This window comes from Mesoplodon densirostris, chromosome 5 (assembly GCF_025265405.1).
Source record: "Mesoplodon densirostris isolate mMesDen1 chromosome 5, mMesDen1 primary haplotype, whole genome shotgun sequence".
NCBI lineage: Eukaryota > Metazoa > Chordata > Mammalia > Artiodactyla > Ziphiidae > Mesoplodon > Mesoplodon densirostris.
The window spans coordinates 77,524,514-77,548,121 of NC_082665.1; the positions used below are offsets into that span (position 1 = coordinate 77,524,514).

The 23,608-nt window shown below is 37.5% G+C and overlaps 1 protein-coding gene across 4 annotated transcripts in view; it reads right to left on the minus strand.

Moving 5' to 3' along the window:
* The window catches only part of ATP2C1 (ATPase secretory pathway Ca2+ transporting 1), a 110,947-nt gene that overhangs the window by 71,318 nt on the left and 16,021 nt on the right, over window positions 1–23,608 (minus strand). For 2 of the 4 annotated variants that reach the window (XM_060099031.1, XM_060099032.1), the window contains exons 3-4: window positions 1,916–1,979; window positions 532–642 (exon numbers count right to left, since the gene is read on the minus strand). In XM_060099031.1, coding sequence (XP_059955014.1) covers window positions 532–642; window positions 1,916–1,951 — 147 coding nt within the window. In that variant the 5' untranslated portion in view covers window positions 1,952–1,979. The remainder of the gene's footprint in view (window positions 1–531; window positions 643–1,915; window positions 1,980–23,608) is intronic. The other 2 variants (XM_060099034.1, XM_060099033.1) reach the window with 1 other exon arrangement.

Consider the following 23,608-nt stretch of genomic DNA (forward strand, 5'->3'; position numbering starts at 1 on the left):
ATATGTGAATTCTGAAGGAAGAATTTTAAATATTCTTTTCCCCATGTTTCATTAGACTGTGCTTTTTTAAAACTAGGAAGAGGTTAAATTACATAAGCAAAGTTTATTTGCAGTTCTGAACTTGCACTTAGCTTTTACATTAGAAAACACATAAAAAAAAGATAAACTCCTAACTCTACTTATGTTAATAATTAAATTATTTTCCTAATCCAACTAATCCTCACACAGCACAAATAGTCCCTAGCAATACTAACGATCTAGAGTTGCACTGTCCAATCAGGTAACCACTAGCCTCATGCACCTATTTAAATTTCAATGAATAAAAACTAAATTAAATTAATTTCAGTTCCTCCCCTAAACTATCTGTACTTTAAATCCTCAATTGTCATGTTTAACTAGTGGCTACTGCACTGGACAGTGCAGAACAAAATATTTCTGTCATCACAGAAAATTCTGCCAGATAGCACTTATCTATAGAGTCTAAGTGACTCATTCTACTATCCACTCCCTTCCTCCCCACCAAGCACTTACTTGGAGAATGCTTGCAACTTCACTGACTGGTAATTCACTTGCTTTTTTTGATGTCAATACAGGAATCATTGTCTCATTTTCAGCATTAGGAATTTTTTGAAAACGTGCAACCTAGGAAATAAAACCAAAGGAAAAATATTTGAATATACTAAACAATTCTAATGCGGTCTAGAATAAATGAAAATTCAAACGTTCCCAGAAACCTTTTTTCACAGTTAGAAAACAAATATTTTCAGACTAATAATGAGTATCCAGTCCTATTAAGATAATTTTATACTAACCAGGTGCTACTCCAGAAAGCACATTTCAAAAATTAAGTCACCAGTGCTAGCTAGAACACAAAATAATTTTCACATTAAAAAAAAAAAAGATGCTATTTCTACACCAGTGTAATGAGTAAAAAGTAAAACAGATGTCCTGTCTAGCAGATCCCAATGATTACATGGAGTCATAATCCTCTAAACTCATTATGTTTAGCACGAGGGACAAGGAACAGCTAAGCTCACTCCATTTTAACTACTCCTGTTGACCAGCTCATTTCTTAACTATCCAGAAACGACACCAGGCTACTCTACCGAAGCACCATGACAGAACATCAGACTTACAAACCCATTCTCAAACGAGGGGAAACAGAAAGCAGAGAAACCAGACAAGCACAGGACACACAGGTGAGTGAAGGGGTTGTGAACAAGCAGAGTGAGTCACAGAGATGATGGTTGTAACCATAGCACCTACTTGATGCAGCTTCATAAGCAAATATCTACAGAAAAGTGTTTAACACATTTCTAGAAATAAATCCCCAGATTTGAATCTTTATAGACAAAAAGTTTTGAAAAAGTATGAGAAAGGGAGACAAAAGCTCCACGATGAAACTTTAGAGAAGAAAACATTTCAGCTGCCACACATCCACTGATGTAAACAATACTGAAAGTGAAGTGATCATCTTATTGCCAAGATACAAATCTTTAAGCTTTCAGGTGAAATGTTTTCAACCTTGGATAATCAACATATTTAGGATAAAATACTTCCCTAAAAATTGTTTTTGAGGCAGCACTTCTTTAAGACAACAAATAAGGTCAGAAAAATAATAATTTAAGTTTCTATTATTATTAAAGTATTATTATAGAGACCTGTATCCATTAAAAAAAAAAAAAAACTTTGTACTTACTCCAAAAAAAAACAGTAAATAGCTATGGAAGAAAAAAAAAAAAGGGTTTCCCAATGCGTCCAAGTTCTGGAATAATCATATACACATTTTCTAATCTCATCTATTACAAAGGCATTTTTAAATATTTAAGTATTTTAAAGAAAAGAGCATAAAGTATTTTTCTTTTAATGAGAAGATACTAGTGACCAAAAATTCTGAGGAAATTGGAAACATTACCTTTCTTGACATGTTTATTTTATCTTCTGAGATCATTAAGAAGGATCAAATATGTTTACACTGCCTGCAGTGACAATAAGATTAAGAAAACCTTTTATTTCTAAGATTCACGTACATCAGTTTCTTCATATATAATATGAGGATAGTGCCTAAAGTTGTTTGAGGATTACATCCATTAATACAGCATTTGACCCACTAGTAATAAACACTGAAATAGCTATTTTCTCCCAAAACTATTTAATATTTATACGCACATACTCAATAATATAATGAGCTCAATAAATTATTAAGGTTAGTAAAGCTAGATTTGCAGTAATTCTTCTATTAGACATACTTCTATTATTAAACATATCATTAATATATTGGAAACTGCCACCTCCGGTACAAGAGCCTTACTCATAAAAGTCTTTTTTAAAAGTTACCCTTTGGTAGTTGGTATATAAATAGGGTCTATGTTGGAACACACTTTACATAAAATCCCTCAGGAGCATTACATGGGCCCAAAAGAGCTCAAAAATCTCAACAGAAGGAAGTGAGACTATATTTCATTTAGTAAAGGATAAGATAACTCTCTACATATATGAAGGGCAAGAGGGCAACCCCAAACCCAAAGGGTGAGTTTACAGCAGACCAACTTCAGGACTTAGAATGAAGAGTGCCAGATGCTGTGGGTGGTGGCAGAGGCTGGATGGCCATCCACGATAAGGACCGGTTTCCACAACAGAGGGAGGCCACAGCCTAGTAAATTCTTGGCCAAAGGCAGTGATGCTAACTGTATTTATGCTTACTAGACTCTATATCAACTTAAAATTATGAAATCATTAAATTTTAATCCTATTTTCTTTTTAAGCAACTGTTACAGAGATTTACCAACTCAGATGGGTTGTTAGTTATATAAATCATAAGAATATTTTAATTTGTTCATTCATTTACTCTTTTAACAAACACCTGCCATTTACTGAGAATCTGATTCTGTGCTAGGCCCTTAGAATTTAACAGAGAGCAAAATAAGGGGGAGGGCAACTGGAGGGAAACAGAAGACAGGTATTAACAAAGAACAGCAAAAATGAATGGAAACTGACATGATCACTACTATGAAGGAGTCCATGGCTAAGGGCGCTTGCGATCAGAGACTACAATCAGGCCAGGAAAGGTCTGATGAGGAAGTGGTGCTTAGGGAAGTGAGAGGCAAGAAGTTGCCTGAGGGAGGGGATGGAAGAACAGAAGGAACTGAACATGTGAGGAAGGGCGAGCACAGCGAGAGTGAAGCACTAAAGATGGCCAACATTCATCCACTCATTCACTCAGTCCTTTGACACATAATCGATGCTTATTATTCTTGGTACTGGGTGACCAAACAGGTAATAACTCTATCCTCATGGAGCTACATACCAATAGGAAGCAAAAGACCATAAATAATACATGATAAATGTTCTAGAAAACAATTAAGAAAAGAAGGATAAGCAAGGGAGGAGTTACTTCATTTTACATGGTGGGGGCTGGTGGGCACCACAAGGAAGACCTCTCTGGTCAGGTGACATTTGGGCAGAGACCTGAAAGAAGCAAGGGAACCAGCTATTAGACATCTAGGTAGATATGTCCAGGAGGAAGGTGGGTACACGTGCACCTAGAAGAGGTCTGGGCTGAAGCAAGCACGTGTCGTCATGAGCATATAAATGGTATTAAACCTGAGGATAAACATACACACCAGCACAGAAGAAAGGGAAGAGATCTGCAGGCTGACCCTAGGGCATCCTCCCAACAGAGAGAAATCCAAGATGAGCAGTGACCAAGAGAAAAGACCAAGAAGGAGCAACCAGTGAGGTAAAAGGAGAACCAAGAGAGAAGCAAGTATTTCAAGGACAGTGTAATGGGCCGGGCCAAATGTTACTGAAAAAATAAGATAAGAACTGAGAACTGACCACAGGACTTGGTGACAAGGAGATAAATAAATGAGTTCAGTGTAGTATAGTGGGACCCAAAAATCAGGAGTGGGTTCAGCGGAAACAGAAGGAGAGAAGTTAAGAGACAGCCAGGTATAAGTAATTCCCATTCTGATGCAAAAGGGAAATGCAGGGAAATGGGATCATAGACAGAATGAAATGTAGGGTCAAGAGCTGGGTTTTTTTTTTTAAGATGGAAGAAATAACATCATGTTTGTATGTTGATTAGAATGATAACTGACAACGCAGAAGAGAGACAGGACAACTGATAAAGCGACATTCTGGACTAAATGAGAGGGGTGGAATCTGGCCCATTTCGAATAGGGCTGGCCTTAGATAAAGGGATGGACAGTTCATTCAGTTACAAATGGGAAGGCAGAGTAACACAAGTAGGATGCAGGCACGCTGGTAGCTATGGTGGAAGGAGCATATTGAAACACTCCTCTGAGAAGTATCTGGATTGAAGAAATCAAGACAACATACAAAGCAAAAACAGGCTAAAGAAGTGGGTGGGGATCCTACAGGGTCCTATGGGCCATACTGTAGAATTTCTATATTTATCTTAAGAGCAAAAGGAAGACCCTGAACTGTGGTCTGAAAAATAATAATAATAAATAAAGGCTACAAGTTGGAAAATAAAAGGAGTGGAGAGTAAGAGTGGTGAGAATACGACCAGTCTGGAACCTATTACATAAGTCTAAACAACAGCTAAATGTAGCTTGGACAGGGTGATGAGGTGCAGAAATAGTAGAAGTAGAGGTAAAAGTGACAGGAGATGATGATGAACTAGATTTCTAGCTTGTCTTATATGCTAAATAGTAACACTATTCACCCTGGTAAAGAATACTTGGAGACTCTTTTCAACAAATGGTGCTGGGACAACTCGATAACCACACAAAAAAGATTAAAGCTATACCCCTCCCTCACACTATATATAAAAATTAATTCAAAATGGATCAAAGACCTAAATGTAAGGGCTGAAACTATAAAACTCTTAGAAGACATGGGCTTAAATCTTCTTGACCATGGCATCCTAGACATAATGCCAAAAGTACAAGAAACAAAAGAAAAAGATTGCACATCATCAAAATTTTAAAATTTTGTGCTGCAAAGGACACCATCAAGAAAGTTAAAAAGATAACCCACAGAATGGGAAAAAAAAATCTGCAACTCATTTATCTGATAAGGGGCTTATATCTACAATATATAAACTCTTACAATTCAACAATAAAAGAAAAAAGGACCAATAACCCAATTAAAAATGAGTAAAAGATTTGAACATATATTCCTACAAAGAAGATATACAAATGAGCAATAAGCACAAGAGAAGCTCCTCAACATCATTAGTCATGAGGCAAATACATATTAAAACCACAATGAGATAATACCTCACACCCACTAGGATAGCTAAACTTAAAAAGACTGCCAATAAGAAGTGCTGGAGAGAATGCAGAGAAACTGGAACGCTCAGATGCTGTTGATGAACTGCTAAAAGGTGCAACCACTATGGAAAAGTTTGGCAGCTATTACGTATTATTGTGGTATTATGCAAACATTTCAGCTTAAAAACAATCTTTGAGTGATTTAGTAATGCTTCAATTTTGAGACTTATAAAATACAAGTAAGTTCACAGAAGTTGAAGGTAACCATCTTAACCACCTGAAATAAACCATTTTAAGAGATAATATGTCTTTCACATGTTATTTAGAAGTTCACTGTCTATAGATTCAGGTTTCAGGGAAAACTTCCCTGAGCTAAGCCATGAAGAATGGACAGCAGAGAATAGCTAAGATATGCCAAGGAAGTATTCCAAACAAGAGATGAACACTACTAAGAGTCACAGCAATAGAAATTTAATTTGTATGTAAGTAAGCCAATCTGGCTAAAATGAAAGAACTGTTTTATTATGTACCTCTACCTCTACTAAATGACTCAGATCTACCCAGACAGTAAGACAAGCTATAAATTTTTAATTGGATGCATTTAAAAACTGCAGAAACTTTCAGATCTTTAGGATGTTATAATTCAGTCAGATATGGGTCCTATAAACATAGTCCCCATAACAGACCTACTGAATGCATATTTCCATTTTACCAGGATTCCCAGGTGTTTCACTCATATTTTTGAGTCTAAGCACCATTATCCATCAGTTTCCAATTCTGATACAAATCAGAATTACATGGGGGTTGCTACAGACTGAACTGTGCTCCTCTCTATTCATAAGCTGAAATCCTAACCCCCCAAAGTAATGGCATTCAGACATGGGGCCTAAGGGAGGTAATTAGGTTATATGGGTGGAACCCTCATGATAGGACCAGGGCCCTTAAAACAAACACCAGAGAGAGCCTGCATGTGCATGAGCAGGGCAGGCAGGCAGGCTCTCCCCCCAACTCCCACCCTGCCCCACTCCCACCATGTGAGGACACAACAAAAAGATGACCAGCTGCAAGCCAGGAGAGGACCCTCACCAGCACCCTGATCTTCGACTCCCCAGCCTCCAGAACAATGAGCAATAAATGTCTGTTGTTTAAGCCATCCAGTCTGTGATAGCAGTCAGAGCAGACTAAGACAGGGGTCTTCTGTTTCTGCTTTAATCCAAGTGTCCAGGCCCCATCCTAGAGAGTGTGAATTATTAGGTCTGGGGTGAAGCCAAGACATTTATTTTTAAAAGCTCCCCAAGGCAGGTCTAATGTGCAGCCAATGTTGATAATCACTGGCCTAGAGAATGGGGCTGAAAGGCACAGTTAGATTAAATATGAACATTATAATATTTTATTTTTAAAAGGTAAATACCTTCTAAAATGAGCTACCACCAGAAGTTTATACACTATCCCTGGGGAAAATTCAGTTTTACAAATTCTGTTACTTCATTCAGCACATGAGCAGAAATCTGATTTTTAAAAGAAAGTCTGCAAAGGTAGCCCAAATTACCCAAAAGAAATCAAGTCATGGGGGAAAACTGAAAATACTTCATCCCTGCAAAGTTGGGGAGTTATTAAACAGAGTTATTAAAAGTTCTCAGGTCAACTCTTTGACAGTAAGCTTTCCAAGTTTCACTTGCAAGTAATCAGAAAGACCTCTAACGCCCAAGAAAATCAAGTCTGCCAGGCAGTGAACTTGAACGAACCAGGCACCTCTCCACAGTTGTTTAATAACTGTAGCATGGGAAAGCAGGGCTATCCTGGGAACTCTAAAGGCCAAACCATACAATGCTATTATAAAAATGTGAAAAAGGTATACACAGGCAGAAGAAAACAACAGTGACAAAGCAGTTCCAACAACACTGAGGACAGCAGTTCCAAGAACTGCAGGTTCACAGTGCTTTACAGAAATCAAGTAGACCTGCCCAACTGCTTCTTGATTAAAGCTAAAAGTGAATGAGACTAAACAATCCCACCTAGATGTGGTTGTAATTACTAACACAGAGAAGCTTATGTGCATAAAACACTCTCCAGGTAGAAGGGAGAATTTGCACTTTTGGTACCTGCAAGTCATAATTGTAAGAAAGGCCCATGATACTATCATTAGAAATAGTAGCGAATTTTGGTCCCAAAGGTATTGACCAAATGACTCCTAGTTTCTTTAACTGACCTTCTGGTTGAGAACAAGGCAGCCAATATTTTTCTGTAACCCTGTATAAGTGTTTATATCCACACCACACCACACTCAGCAGGCGGGGGGCGGGGCTGGGAGGCGGATAACAGTAGAGTACAGCAGGTATCAAACCAAACATGCCCTTCAGAATGGGAAGACAGGACAAGGTCCCATGCCCACTCCAACTTCAAACAATAGTTTTGTTTTTATGTATTCTATGTTTTAGCTTTGGGGGAAAATAGTATTTAAACAAAGAGTTTTACAGCTTTAAAGGGGGGGTTGGGGGAGGGGGTGAAACACTCTAGTACAGTGATTTTTCAAACTTACTAGTTTCAGGTCAACTCTCGACAATAAAAATTTTCCAAGGTTCACTTGCAAGTAAACAGAAAGACACTGGTAATCAGAAAGATTACTAGTGAACCTCAGAATCACCTGGAGGGCTTGTTAAAACACAGGTGACTGGGCCCCAGCCCGAGTTTCTGAATCAGCTGGTCTTGGGTAGGTCCAGAAATTACATTTCTAACAAGTTCTCAGGGAATGTTGATGATGCCGGTCCAGGGACCACTGCTCTGGTCAAGGTCAGACTTGACTAGATCCCAGTTTATAATCCCAATTCTACGTCTTGCCATGTCTGTGTCCCAGAACAAGTTACTAACTTCTCCGTGTCTTTTTTTCTCAGTGGAAAATCAAAATATTACCTACTTTCATTTCAATAAGAGCTAAAAGAAACACCATTTATAGAAGTGTGTAGCATGGTGCCTAGCATGTGGTTCCCTTCCCCTAAGGTTAACACTAGTGATATAACATTTATGCATCTGTCTCGCCCCCACTCTAGATCTTCACATGAGTATGACATGGTTTTTGTCATCTTGGTACCCTCTGCGAAGCTCTTAACAATATCCAGCATCAGAAGTACTATTTGAAAAAAAGAAAATACTGGGTTTTTCTTAATGGACAATGACACAGCAATAGAATAGTGTTATCCTGAGACATACCTATGCCTCTTAAATGATCTTTCACTGAAAGTACAAAAAGGTGACAGGACTGATCAGAAAGAGTGTATGTAATCATCCACAAATTTAGTCTACTGTCTTCTACAAGGACTAGGCAAGTCCATGTATTTCAACTTTGAAAGTGTTGAGATTAAGGTTTCCAACTGCCAGACACTGTATTTTATTGGCAAATGTAGCAGCCATGCAAGCAGGAAAAGTCCGCCTGTCCCGGATGAAGCTCTCCAAGGATCAGACTGATGGCACGGAGCGGAGCAGAAGCTGGCAAGGGTCTTCTGGTGGGCAAGTCTCAGTAACAAGTGAGGCGTTTATCAAGAATAGAGGTTCCAGAAGTATTCTTGGCAAAAAAATTAAAGCTGCACCCTGACCAGTGGTAACTAGGTCTAGGACAATGGTTCTTAACCCCAACTGTATGTTAAAATCACCTGGGGAGCTTTTAAAAATTCCTACAACAGCCAGAACTCCAGACCAATTAAATAAGAATCCACAGGAATGGTGGGTCCCAAGGATAGGTGGGTACCAGGGATATGGTTCCTTTTTAAAAAACTCCCGAAGCGATAACATACAGTCAGTGCTCTTATTAACCCATCCATCAATTTACAAGAAATACAGGAGATAGAGAAGCACATTAAATTACCTCAAAAGAATGTACTCAACAAATTCCAGGCTGTGGGAAAGTCTACAGAACAAACAACCTGATTTTGTAAACAAACTACAAGGAAAAGAAAAGAAGGAACATTTTTAGACTAAGAGATATTTAAGAGATATTTACGGCCCAATTACGGTGTGTGGGCTGTATTTCAATCTTGATTCGAATAAATAAACTTAGGGGGGAAAAAAATCAATCTGAGATCACAGTTGCATTTAACTGTTTTATCTCTTTCTTTAAATCTGGAACAGTTCCTCACTCTTTTTGTCTTTCAGGACCTTGACACTTTGGAAAAGTACAAGCAGGGAGTACTATAGTGATATTCTACAAACTACAACTTGGGTTTGATTTTTCTAAATGGATGCAAGTGATGCATTTTGGGGGAAAGGGAAACACCACAGAAGTAATGTTGTATCCTCCTCAAAACATCATTATCAAGAGGCATATGATGTTTATGAAAAATGGAACACTGTCTGCCATATCAGTAAACAAGGGATTTCAGTCATCACTGACTGCAGCCACCAGCCTACAGTGAGCTGGTGAGCCCTGAGGAAACTCCGGATATGAAGGCACAGGACACTGGCCCCAGATAGCTGAGGTACGTATCAAAGGAATGATTTCAGTGTGCCCAGACTCTTACATCTTCCCATACAAAGAACGGTGCTAAATTCCTTAATTTGGGATATCTGGCTTTCTTTCATTAATAATCATCTTTTGATGTTCAGAATACCTGCCCTTTGTTGCAAAACTCCTATATATCCTGGCTCCCCCCTCCGCCCTCCTCGGAGCAGTTCTCTCAGGGTTACTTGAGATGCTGCCTCCCAGACTTCAAGTTCTAAAAATTCCCACTTAATAAAACATAACTCTCAACTTTTAGGTTGCGAATAATTTTTAGTTGACATTTATTATCGATTTGTCTCCCCAGAATTCATATGTTGAAGCCCTAACCCCGACGATGTGACTATATTTGAGACAGGGCCTTTAAGGAGGTAATTAAGGTTAAATAAAGTGGTAAGAGTGGGGCCCTAATCCAAGAGGACTGGTGGCTTTGTAAGAAAAGGAAGACCAGAAGCAGGCACACACAGAGGAAGGGCCACAAGAGGTGAGAAGGCAGCTGCCTGCCGCCAGGAGGCCTCACCAGAAACCAAGCCTGCCAACACCTTGATTTTAGACTTCCAGTCTCTAGAACTGTGAGAAAATGAATTTCTGTTAAGTCACCCAGTCTGTGGTATTTTTGAGTACTTCCTAACTTTCTGGCACCAAAAGACGTTCAAGCTTATCTTTGCATCTTCCTTGCCCCTACGTTAGAATCAGCCCCTTCTCCAGGGAGCCTTAGTTCCTTTCATTGACAAACGTTATTCGGAAGTGTCATGGCGTTAAGGCCTTCACCACAGGCTGAGTTAAGGAATATATACATATATGCACAAACACATATCTATATTTTTATATTTATCTGTAAATATGTTAAAAACCATGAGTCCATACTGAAGCTGCCAATACCAATCTAACTCTACAGAAGTTCATTACAGCCTTTTCCCTTTCCTTATCTGGAACACTTTTCTCTTACAGTGAAAAACCTGACTTTCATTATCACCATTATATATATTTATTTGCTCTCATCTAGAATACACAGAGTAGTTTTGGAGTTCTAACCTATCACTGTAAAAAAAAAATCTAACTCGAGTACAGTATTTGTTCTGTCTTTAGTCTCAAGTTTGTTTATAGTTCTTTCGTCAACAGCCTTATATAGTCAAAACCCTGTATTCCTAAATGACTTAGGTTAGCTCTTCCCATGCCCACCCTTCAGTGTGGTTATATTATTCATTTGAAATATAGTTAGGTTCATTTGTTTCTGTTTGTATTATTCCATTTGGGATTTGGGGCGTATTTTTTCCCATCCTTGTTAATCTTATTTATTTGAGTATATAAAACATTAATTTAGTTCTAACAGTTAAAACTACTCGAAACAGGTTAAGTCAGAGAAGTGTCAAGCCCTTTCCATCCTTTCAATCTCTCTGTACCCCACCCTCTTTATGTAACCAATCTCGTTTCTAGTTTATCTTTCCTATGTTTCCTTCTGTTCAAATGAGCATATGTGTGTATATTTTATTTCCTCTTCTTTTGCTTAGAGTAACATAACCTATATAGATATTCTCTTTTATCCTGGAGATCAATTTATCAGTCAGAGTTCAGTTCAGATATCTTCCTCATTCTTCCTATAGCTGCATACCATTCTGTTTTACACACACACACACACACACACACACACACACTCTCTTCATACACCATAGTTTATTCAACCACTCTCCTACAAAGGAGATTGCACACAATGACCCATAAATAACCCTGCATATGGAATTTCATATATTTGGAGTTGTACCTTCAGGGAAAATTCCTACAGTTGAAACTGATAGGTCAAAAGGCAAATGCATATGTAGGGCTTTGTTGCATATTGCCAAATTCTCAAAAAAAGTTGTACCAGTTTGCCTTATCAGGAATGTATAATATGTGTCTGTTTCCTCATACCCCTGCCAATAGGATGGACTGTTATACTTTATTTTTGTCAATCTGACAGCTAAAACATGGTATCTCAGTGCACTTAGATTTGCATTTCTCTAATTATGAATTTTAAATCATTTCATATGTTAGGGGCCATTTTCATATGCTGGGGGGGGATTATCCTTAATGTATTTTGATCATTTTTCTATCAGGTTACTGTAGTATATTCTCTGAATTTTTAAGAGTTAATTATATATTAGAGATCTCAGCCCTTTATCTTGATATATTGCAGATATTTTCTTCTAATCTATCAGCTGTCTTCACTATACGTTTTTTGCCATGCAAAAAAAATTTCATTTTAATGTAATAAAATTGATCAATCCTGTCTCTTACTTTCTTTGTATTTTGAGTCATTCTTCAAAACTCAATATTAAGAACATATTTTAAGAGCTAAAATGCCCAGTTCCATGAACTATCTGGTACTCAATAACTAAGGGTATAATAACTAAATACTACACAAGGTAGAACTTAGAAAGTAACTGCCAAACTTAACAATACAGAATCTTTAAAGGAAAAAAAAAAAAAAGAGTATGTCTTGGTCATAATTACAAAATTCAATGATCTACCTCACACAATATACAAATATTAGATCAAAATGGATCAGCTACCTAAATGTAAGTACTAAAAGTCATAAAACTCTCAGAAGAAAACAGAGGATCAATCTTCATGACCTTGGATTCTTGACAATGGACACTTAAATAAGACACCAAAAGCACAAGTAACAAAAAGAGAAAAAATAGATAAACTGGACTTCATCAAATTTTAAAACTTTTGTGTATCAAGACATTATCAAAAAAATGAAAAGACAACCTATGGAATAGGGGAAGTTATTACAGATTATTTATCAATAAGGGTTTAATATCCAGAATATATAAAGAACTCCTAAAACTAAACAACAAAAATACAAAAAACCCCATTAGAAAATGGTCAAAGGACCTGAATAGACATTTCTGTGTATGTATAAATGGCCAATAAGCACATGAAAAGATGTTCAACATCATTAGTCATAATGGAATGCGAATCAAAATCATAATGACATACTACTTCATATATACTATGGTGGCCAGAATTTTCTTCTTAATTAAAAAAAAAAAAAAAGGAAAATGAGAAGTGCTGGTGAGGATGCAGAGAAACGGAAACCCTTGTTTATTGCTGATGGGACTGGAAAATGGTGCAGTTACTGTGCAAAACAGTTTGATGGTTCCTCAAAAAGCTAAACATACAAAAATCATATGACCCAGCAATTCTACTCTCAGGTATAAACCCAATATATAATTAAAAACAGAGACTCAGATATTTGTAGACCAATGTCTAACGCGATATTATTCACAACAGCCAAAAGGTGGAAACAACCCAAGTATCCATCCACAGATAAACAGATAAACAAAATGAGGTATATACATATAATGGATTACTATTCAGCCACAAAAAGAAATGAAATTCTGATACATATACAACATGGATAAACCTTGAAAATATGCTAAGTGAAATAAGCCAGAAACAAAAGTACAAATACTGTATGAGTCCACTTACGTGAAATATCTAGAATAGGCAAATTCATAGAGGCAGGAAGTAGATTAGTGGTAACCAGGGGTAGGAAAGCAGAGAAAATGGGAAGTTATTATTTAATAGGTACAAGAGTTTCTGTTTAAGGTGAGGAAAAAGTTTTGGAAATACACAGTGGTGATGACTGTAAAACGCTGTGAATGTAATTAATGCCACTGAATTACAGACTTAAAAATGGTTACAACAGCAAACTTTATATTAAATATATTTCACAATTTAAAAAATGGTTCGCACATAAAAATATTCCAATGATGTTACCACCCCTTTGAATCTAAAGACCTAGGTTACGACAGTTACAAATTAACCAAGTGAATCTAGCTTATTAGTCTGGCACACATTACTACAAATGTATGCAAGCAACAGAGAACGTTGATGGTTTGGTCAACTCCCTGTAGCTGAAACCTGCAATTCAGACTACACACACCATGGTCACTGTAACATCCTCAAATACCTAAGAGCCTAAAGGTAAAGGTTTGTTCTTCATGCATTCCTAAGACCTGAGTCAAAATGTAAAGGTGAAGGCTGTTCAAAATGAAAGCACAATCCGCAACAGTGGTTTCCATCAAAGTCCTGGTATTTCCTCCCCTAGTTCTATTCTTTCCAATTAAGTGTTTTATTGATAATTTAAATCTATCCACTCAATCTCAGTTTTTGCCCCACATATTACAACTTTCTCCCTCTCCCAAGGGAGACATTTTCATTGCCAAGCTTATCTATTAATTCATCGTTACCAGATTGCTACGTACTTTCTTAAAATAAAATATGTAAAAATAGTAAAGAATATGACAGCTACAATCCCACCAACCACCCTTTCCATGTATCTAGTTCATTATACATTCAATAATGTTTGACATGGTGGCAACTGTACTTTCTTCTGAGCCACTTAGTCAATGTTTAACTCTGGTATTAATGCTGGCAGCCCTCTGGCAATTCTTCTAACCCAGGAGACAGAATTCTTCTTGGTTCTTCCCTCCTTCCTTTGGCAGATATTTCTTATCCCATAATGACACAGAGCAGTAAAGAACAGAATCACTGACCCTTTTCAAGTTTACCTATATTAGCCGTATTACCTCCAACTTAAAAAAAACCTCCAAAATGTACACTTCTTTGAACAAAAGTGCTTCTTAAAGTGCTTTATAACGCATATTTGTAGCTTTTTTCCTGCAACAATGCTGGTAAAAAAAAAAAAAACAACAATCATACAGATTCTCCTGCCAACTTTCATCCATCTGATCCCAAGTTTTAGTAGACTTTTTAAGTGTCCAAGTAAAATAAGTGTTTCATTTGAATTTTCAGCACACAGAACTCTTTTTCTTTAGTATCTTTAGTATTTGACATAATCATAATACAACAATGAATATGTTGTACTATTCTATATAACGAAGTTATCCTGTTGTAGGAGAGAGACTATAGAAATAATTCACTGTTCGTAAGTTCAAACTGGGTTCAATACACACAGAAATATTTTTCTGGCCCTGTCCATTTAATAATCAAAAATTCTTGCCTTCAAAACTATGTGGTATAAAAGCAACTATACTCCAATAAAAATTAATTTAAAAAAATTAAAAGGAACGTGAATTCAAGAAAAAAAACCAACTATGTGGTATATATAGATTTTAGATAGCAAAAGCGAAGTGAGAAGACTCAAGCTTTTGTCTTGCTACTGAGAACTGATTCACCTTAGAGCCTTATACTTGCCTGTTTCCATCTCAGTTATCTAATTCTCAAACCGTTCTCAAAAAAGAAGCAAAAAGGAAAAAACAAAAAACAGGATAAAGGATTCAAAGCTCTTTCAGAAGGTGTAGGTAGATACACTCCCCTTTCCACTGCTTTTTCACCACTTAGGTAGGCTATTTAGTTCTCTTAAGATTTAACATTGGCTCACTATTTTTAAAAATATTTTTCATATTCATAATAAAAATTTCAGCAGTAAAATAATGCATGAACGCCTTATAAATATGCAGTTGTTTCCCATGCCATAAAAGTTTTTTTAACATCTTTATTGGAGTATAATTGGTTTACAGTGTTGTCTTAATTTCTGCTGTATAACAAAGTGAATCAGCTATATGCATACGTATATCCCCATATCCCCTCCCTCTTGCGTCTCCCTCCCACCCTCCTTATCCCACCCCTCTAGGTGTTCACAAAGCACTGAGCTGCTCTCCCTGTCAGCACACAGAACTCTTTAAGCAAGATTCAGAAATAGACTCTGGCATTCATTCCCAGCTGTTGTCTGTTGAATACTGTTGTAAACCATCTGTAATCCAACAGAGACTAAAGTCTTACATAAAAAACAAAAAACAAAAAAAAAACACCTCTTACCCTAGCTAGGTTTTTTTGGTTTTGTAAAATCCACTACTCAATACTTTGCTTCTGCTAACCACGACGGCAGCTGCTTCCAAGGACACAATTAGGGGAATGAATTCCTAATAATACACGCCAAGAAAAGCCATATTTTGAAAAACCAATCCCCAACATGAACAAGAAGAGCAGGCAAGAAAACACCATTTTCGTATATGGATAATAAAAAGATAAAGAAAACTGGGGGATCAAGTTACACAGAAAAGCTCAGACATCATAGATTCAGTCTCCCACTTCATTAGCCAGACAACTTGATTTCTGCACTGGTATCAGCTGTTTCTTTTCCAAGCCCAAAGAAACTGGTACTGCAGTAATGTACAGTAGTTTTGAAAAGCAAAAAGAATAATAATAATAATAATAATACAAGTCTAAGCTTTGACTAACTCCATTAAACAATCACATTCTAAGCCCAACCCCCAAGGAAATCATAGTTCCTACCTCACTTTAAACACTCACAACCCATGAGTATCTCTAAAGGGAATGTTACCCAATAGGAGACCATAAGAATCCTATTAGCTATAATTAAATATTTCATTGCTTGACACAATTAAGTTTGATTTACATGTCCTAATAATGCTGCCTAACAGAGGATATAAGAATGGTGTATCCTCTATTATTAGTAAGATATATAACTGATAAATTTAGTGACAACTGAATTTGGACTGACTCAGAAAGCCTCAGAGATAGCTAAATAAAAAGTCCAAACCCACACCTCTGTAAGTGGCCTACGTAGGCCAAGAAGTCTACCACTTAGTCCCCCTGCCTGAAATGCCTGCAGCATATCTCTACAGACAAGAGGAACCAGGTCCAGCCTGCATGCTCGACACCCCACTAAGCTTCAGACCCCATTCATTCCATGAGACTTTTTGTGACAACTCCTCACAACACTGAACTAAGTTACTCACCCCATAGTATCCTACTTGGCTACCACAGCTCCTCCAAATGTCTTTATCCCTCCACTACAATGTAAATTCAATGGCTTCAAGAACTGCAGGCCACACAAACCAGTATTGGCCATGCCTGGCACATACCTGGTTCTCAGTAACTGTTAAAAGGACAAATGAGGGCTTCCCTGGTGGCACAGTGGTTGAGAGTCCGCCTGCCAATGCAGGGGACACGGGTTCGTGCCCCAGTCTGGGAGGATCCCACATGCCACGGAGCAGCTGGGCCCGTGAGCCATGGCCACTGAGCCTGTGCGTCCGGAGCCTGTGCTCCGCAATGGGAGAGACCACAACAGTGAGAAACCCGTGTACCGCAAAAAAAAAAAAAAGACAAATGAAAAATTAACAGACTTCTTTTCTAACCATTTCAACTAACACTATGTCCCTAAACAAAAACTGGACACTCCTATAATTAAGAATTAATTAATCCCTTTAAGTTCATACTTAAACTTTCTCTTTCCTGATCTATACTGGGGGGAAACCCTCTTGTCATCCAAAGTAACTAATGAGTCAAAGAAAGATTCAGTGATCTAACTGCTTTCACTTAAATGTCGATGCTCTATTTGCTCCGTATTATAAACAGCTGCAGAATATTTAGATGGTTTTTACATTTGTTTATGAATAACTGGGCTTCCTTCTATTGAAATTCATGTTCCCATGCTAAAACTATGCCCTGGAGAAGAAAGGTGAAAAATAAAAGAAGAATCAAAATTCTCTTAAGTTCCTCAGCATCTCCTTGCATAAACCTTTTATAACTTCATCAGTAACTCACATGTATGTTTTTAATTCCTTGCTTCAATTTTCAATTCTTTTATTAAGGTGTAATAAAAGACACTCCAAAATGATACCACTGAACCCAAAGTGGCAGAAAGTAATTTCAAAAAGTAATTTGAATGAATTTTTAGTTGTAAACCTAATGGCTTTAGCCCTAAATTAAAAGAACAAAAATTTCCAGTTACGAGACTTTCGCAGTGCACTTTCACATTAAAAGATGAATTATTTGTCCTTAAAAGATCCACAAGAAATATGGTGTTTTTATTATTTTGAAGCTTTGAGTTTAAAAAAAGTCTAAAATTCCTGATACAGCATAATAGTTTATAAATGTTATCACAGTAGTAGTTGGAAGAGATATAACAGAAAAAGAACTAGTAGTAGTAAGAGTAAGGCGATACAAAACATAGAAAGAAACCAAAAGGTAATCCTGGAGCTCAAAAGTACAATAATTGAAATTAAAAATCCATTAAGGGGATTCAAAAGCTGATTTGAACTGGCAGAAGGAACCAGCAAACTTGAAGATATGACCATGGAAATTTAGAATTTGAGGAACAGAAAGAAAAAAGATCGAAGTGAACAGAGCATTAAGGACCTGCAGGACACCAATAAGAAGGAAAAGACAGAGAGAAAGAGCAGAGAAAATATCTGAAGATATATGCTCAATAACCTCCCAAATTTGATGAAACACATCAATATAAACATCCAAGAAGCTCAACAACCTCCAAGTAGAATAAACTCAAAGGGACACACACCAAGACACATTATAATCAAAAGATAAGACAAAGAATCTTGAAAGCAGCAAGACAGAAGTGATTCATTACATACAAGGGATCATTAATAATATAAACAGATTTCTCATCACAAACTATGGAGACCAGGGCCTCCCTGGTGGCGCAGTGGTTGAGAGTCCGCCTGCCGATGCAGGGGATACGGGTTCGTGCCCCGGTCTGGGAGGATCCCATATGCCGCGGAGCGGCTGGGCCCGTGAGCCATGGCCGCTGAGCCTGCGCGTCCGGAGCCTGCGCGTCCGGAGCCTGCGCGTCCGGAGCCTGTGCTCCGCAACGGGAGAGGCCACAACAGTGAGAGGCCCGCATACCGAAAAAAAAAAAAAAAACTATGGAGACCAGAAGAAGGCAGACTGATGTATTTAAAGTGTTAAAGAAAAAAACTAAACTAAGAATCCTGTATCTGGAAAAACTGTCCTTCAAAGTAAGGAAGAAATTAAGACACTCCTAGATAAACAAAAGTTGAGGGAGTTCACTACCACGAGACTTGCCCTACAAGAAATGCTAAAGAGAGTCCTGCAGATTGAAATAAGACGACACTTGACAGTAACTTGAAGTCATATGAAGAAATAAAGATGTTAGTAAAGGTAAATACACAGAAAATTATAAAACCTAGTATTGTTGAAACTTTGGTTTGTGACTCCACATATTGTTTTCTACATGATTTAAGACACTAACGTATTTTTTCATTAGGTTTTTGGATACACAATGTATAACAATGTAACTTGGGTACATCAACAACTGAAAGAAGTGTGGGTGGAGATGTGGAGGAGCAGAGTTTGTGTATGTGATTGAAATTACACTGGTATAAATCCAAATTATGGTGTTGTAACTTTATAATTATGCAGCACTCACGATAACCACAAAGAAAATAGCTAAAAAATATACACAAAAGTCAGGAAGATAGGAATTTCAATGTTTCACTACAAAAACATCAACTAAACAGGCAGTGGTGCAGGAAATAAGGGACAGAAAAGCTATACGGCATACAGAAAACAAATAGGAAAATAACAGGAGTCCCTCATCAGTCTGCCTTAAAAAGGAAGGAAGTTCTGAACTATGCTACAATACAGACAAACTCTGAGGATGTTATGCTAAGTGGGGTAAGCCAGTCACAATAAATGACTCCACTTATATGATGTACCTAAAATAAACAAATTCATAGTGACAAAAAGTAGAGGTTACCAGTGGCTGGAAGTAGAGGTTACCAGTGGTTACCAGGGGGCAATAGGGAGTTACTATTTAAAGGGTACAGAGTTTCAGGCTGGGGTGATGAAAAAGTTTTGGAAATAGTGGTGATGGCTGCACAACATTGTGAATGTACTTAATGCCACTGAACTGCACACTTAAAATGGTTAAAATAGCAAATTTTGTTATTCCTTACCTTACAATTTAAAAGAAATAATGTAATAATACCAAAAACCATTGACTTGTACATTTTCTTTTTATACATTTATTTATTTTATTTATTTATTTTTGGCTGTGTTAGGCCTTCATTGCTGCTCACGGGCTTTCTCTAGTTGCCGCGAGTGGGGGCTACTCTTCATTGCAGTGCACGGGCTTCTCATGATGGTGGTTTCTCTTGTCGCGGAGCACAGGCTCTAGGCACGTGGGCTCCAGCAGTTGCAACACGTGGACTCAGTAGTTGTGGCTCACAGGCTCCAGAGCGCAGGCTCAGTAGTTGTAGAACACAGGACTTAGTTGCTCTGCTGCATGTGGGAGCTTCCCAGACCAAGGATCGAACCCGTGTCCCCTGCATTGGCAGGCGGATTCTCAACCACTGTGCCACCAGGGAAGCCCAACTTGTATATTTTAAGTGGGTGAATTTGTATCTGAATTTACAGCTCAATAAAGCTGTTTTTAAAGAAATCTAGGACTTCCCTGGTGGCGTAGTGGTTAAGAATCAGCCTGCCAATGCAGGGGCAGGGGCTCGATCCCTGGTCTGGGAAGATCCCACATGCCGTGGAGCAACTAAGCCCGTGGGCAACAACTACTGAAGCCCGCGTGCCTAGAGCCCATGCTCCACGAGAGAAGCCACCGCAATGAGAAGCCCGAGAAAAGAAATGAAGAGTAGCCCCCCACTCGTCTCAACTAGAGAATGCCCACAGCCAGCAACGAAGACCCAACGCAGCCAAAACTTTAAAAAAATAAAATAAAATAAAAAGTAAATTAAAAAATAAAAAATCTAAGAACAAAGCTTCTTTATAACTAAAAACAACCTTGGTGCAAAAAAGCTTCTCATCCTCCCCCTCCCAATACACACCCAAAAAATCTTGAACAGATACAGAGATAATTTTTTTTTAATTGTGGAAAAGAGAAAACAACGACCATTTAAAAGCACTGCGTATCTGAGAATTTCTCACAAGGGTAGAATACTAATAAGACTGTACAGTCTCCTGATGCCAAAAAACATGATTTAAATTCTGTCACGTGCCAAAAACAGAAAACACATGGGCTAAACCTGGGTAGATTTCTGGCTAGGTGGGCCAAAAGTATTAATAACTCAGTGCCACTAGGTGTGCCACTAGGCTCTATCCGTTTAATAGTCTATCAACAACTCAAATACCTAAATAACATGCCTATCCAAGATGACATCAACTCAAAAGCCAGAGAGGGGCAGCCACCTTGCCTCATAACTCAAACAAGCTTATCAGGCTAAACCAATGGGTACAGACCATATACCACTATCTTCACATTTACAAAAGCATATATATACTTTATTAGAGATAAATGTAAAAACCAAAACTCAAAAACCAACTACTAGAGCACCAGATGCTAAGGCTCTATACTGCTGAAAAAGGTAAATAACATCTTAAACTGCATTATGAGAAGTACAACTTTTAAGCCAAGGGAGTAACAGCCCCAGAGTACTAACCGATCCAACCACACCCTGAGGATTCTATATTCAGTATAGAGCAACATTAGGGTCTGCCCCAAAGTGTGGCATACTATGGTGACATACTATGGAAGTGAGGTCTTAAGAAAACTGGTGGAATAAGTTAGGAATATTTGGCCTAGAGAAGAGAATTATGAAGGGCAGTGCATGACCATTAATTGGACTTCAATAAAAGTTTCTAAATAAATAAAGGATATGACAGGCACCTTCAAATATTTTAAGGCTGTTAAATGAAATACGACATTCTGCTGAGATTAAGGAAAGAACTAGTGTCAACAGACACAAGTGTAGAGTTTCCAATCACCAAAAACTTTCTAGGAGAGAATACTGGTGATTTTTATATGGGGTGGGAAGTTGGTCCCCCGAAGTCTAAAATTCGACAATTTGGAAAAGTGCAGGGAGATACCACTGCCTCCTATCGCCTGTGGTATACTAAGGTTTCCGACAATGAACCGAGGTTACTACCTCGGTTAAGGAAGATACTGTGAAATGGCTACCTTCCACACTGAACTTTAAGTTCCAGAACATGGACCCAAAGAACACTGGCACAATCAGCCTCCAATGTAGACCAACACTTACATATTGCTCATTTGACAAAATAAAAACTAGCACAATCGCAAATCCTATTTTTCTCCCATACTTAGAATATTTGGGAATGATACAGTAGGTTCTAAATGCTATTAAATATTTGTATCCAAGAGCTAATTCTAATCCATTTTCAGTAAAGCAATACAAATCACACACCAAAAAAAAAATCCATTTACCTCTGCAGACCAACAGGGATCATACACAAAATAATCAACTTGAGAGAAAAGGACAAATCTTTTACTCCTATACTAGTGTAAGTTCTTAACTATATTACTAAGTCATTTTTAATGATTTTTTTAAAAAATAAAAACCTGCTCATTCTTTTTTAGAGTCAAGTAATAAGAAAGGGTTTAAAATAAAAAGTGCATCTCCCCAGTCCTACTGCCCAGAAGTAACCTCTGTTAACTCTGTGTATACTGCCAGACATTTCTATGCCAATATGTTACAAGTTTTGTTTTGTTTTGTTTTAATTACAAATGGAATCACATAACCACAACTTGCTTTTTTCACTCAGTACATCTTGGACCTCTTTCTATTTCACCACACATACTGATCTGCCCCAATTTTGTTTAATGGCTCACAAAGCATTTCATTATACAGTACTGCCCCAGTTTAACTAGTCCTCCTGATGACAGACATTTGGGTTATTCCCATTTTTGCTATTATAAATGCTGCTATTATATTTATGTTATAAATATACTATATCATTATACAAATCTCTTTATATGCTTATTCAAGTACAGATACAAGATACATTCCTGAATGTGGAATTGTTGGGTGTTATTTTTTATTCTGACAGCTATCACTAAGATGCTCTCCAAAGGAATTGTGGCAAATGAACTCCCAGTATCTGTCAGGAGCTTCTATATTCCCTGCAATATAGCCAAGATTAAGCATAACCACATTTTTTCATCTTTGCCAGTCTGATGAGTGGAAAATGTTATTTTAATTCTCATTTCTTCATTACTGAAGTTGGTGACCTTCTCGTATCTTTTGGCCTTCTGCAACCTTTTTCAGTGAAACATTTGTTCATGTCCTTTGGCCATTTGTCCCTACAAGTTACTGGCTACTTCTTATAGATATAAAAAGCATTCTGTAGGAAGTAGACTTTTGTCATTTGTTTCAAGTGTTTTTATCACTGGTTTACAGTTTAGCTACTTACTTTTTTTTCTTTCTTTTTAAAATTTTATATGATCAATGTTTTGCATTATGGTTTTGGGGTTTCATCTCATGCTTAGTTTTTATAAAAAGCCTTTCTCATTCCAGCTTTACTTTTTTTTTTTTTAACCAGAAGTTAGCTAATTGTCCCTCCACCATTTATTGAATGATAGATACAGCTCCCCCCAACCCTGCCCGCTAACCACTAAGTAAGTTATTCTCTGGAGAAGAGGGCAAAGAAGAGAAGAATAAAATATTACTAACTCAAACTTTTAAAGCCATTCTGTACAGTTACCTAGAATAAAATGATACCCAAATGTTCAAGAAGATCTTCTTATGTTTGTACCTATGTAAGAACATTACATCCTTAAAGTAAAGGGCAAGTCAGCTCAATGCCTATGAAAATTCCAACTGCCTTTTTTATAGAAATGGACAAGCCGACTGATGTGGAAATACAAGAGGCTCAGAATAGACAAAACAATCTTTAAAAAAGAACAAAGTTGGCAGACTCATAATCCCTACATTCAAAACTTACTACAAAAGCTACACTAATACAAACAGTGTGGTACAGGCACAAAACAGACACAGGTCAATGCAACAGGACTGAGAGTCTAGAAATAGATCCATACATCCATGGTCAATTGATTTTTAACAAGGGTGCCAAGACAATTCAATGGAGAAAAAACAGTCTTCAACAAATAGTGCAGGGATAACTGGATATTCCATGCAAAAGAATGAAGTAGCACCCTCACCTAACAACATATATGAAAATTAACTCAAAATGAATCAAGTGAAAGCTATAAACTATAAAATTCCTAGAAGAAAACACAGATCTTTATCACCTTGAAGCAGGCAGTGGTTTCTTAGCT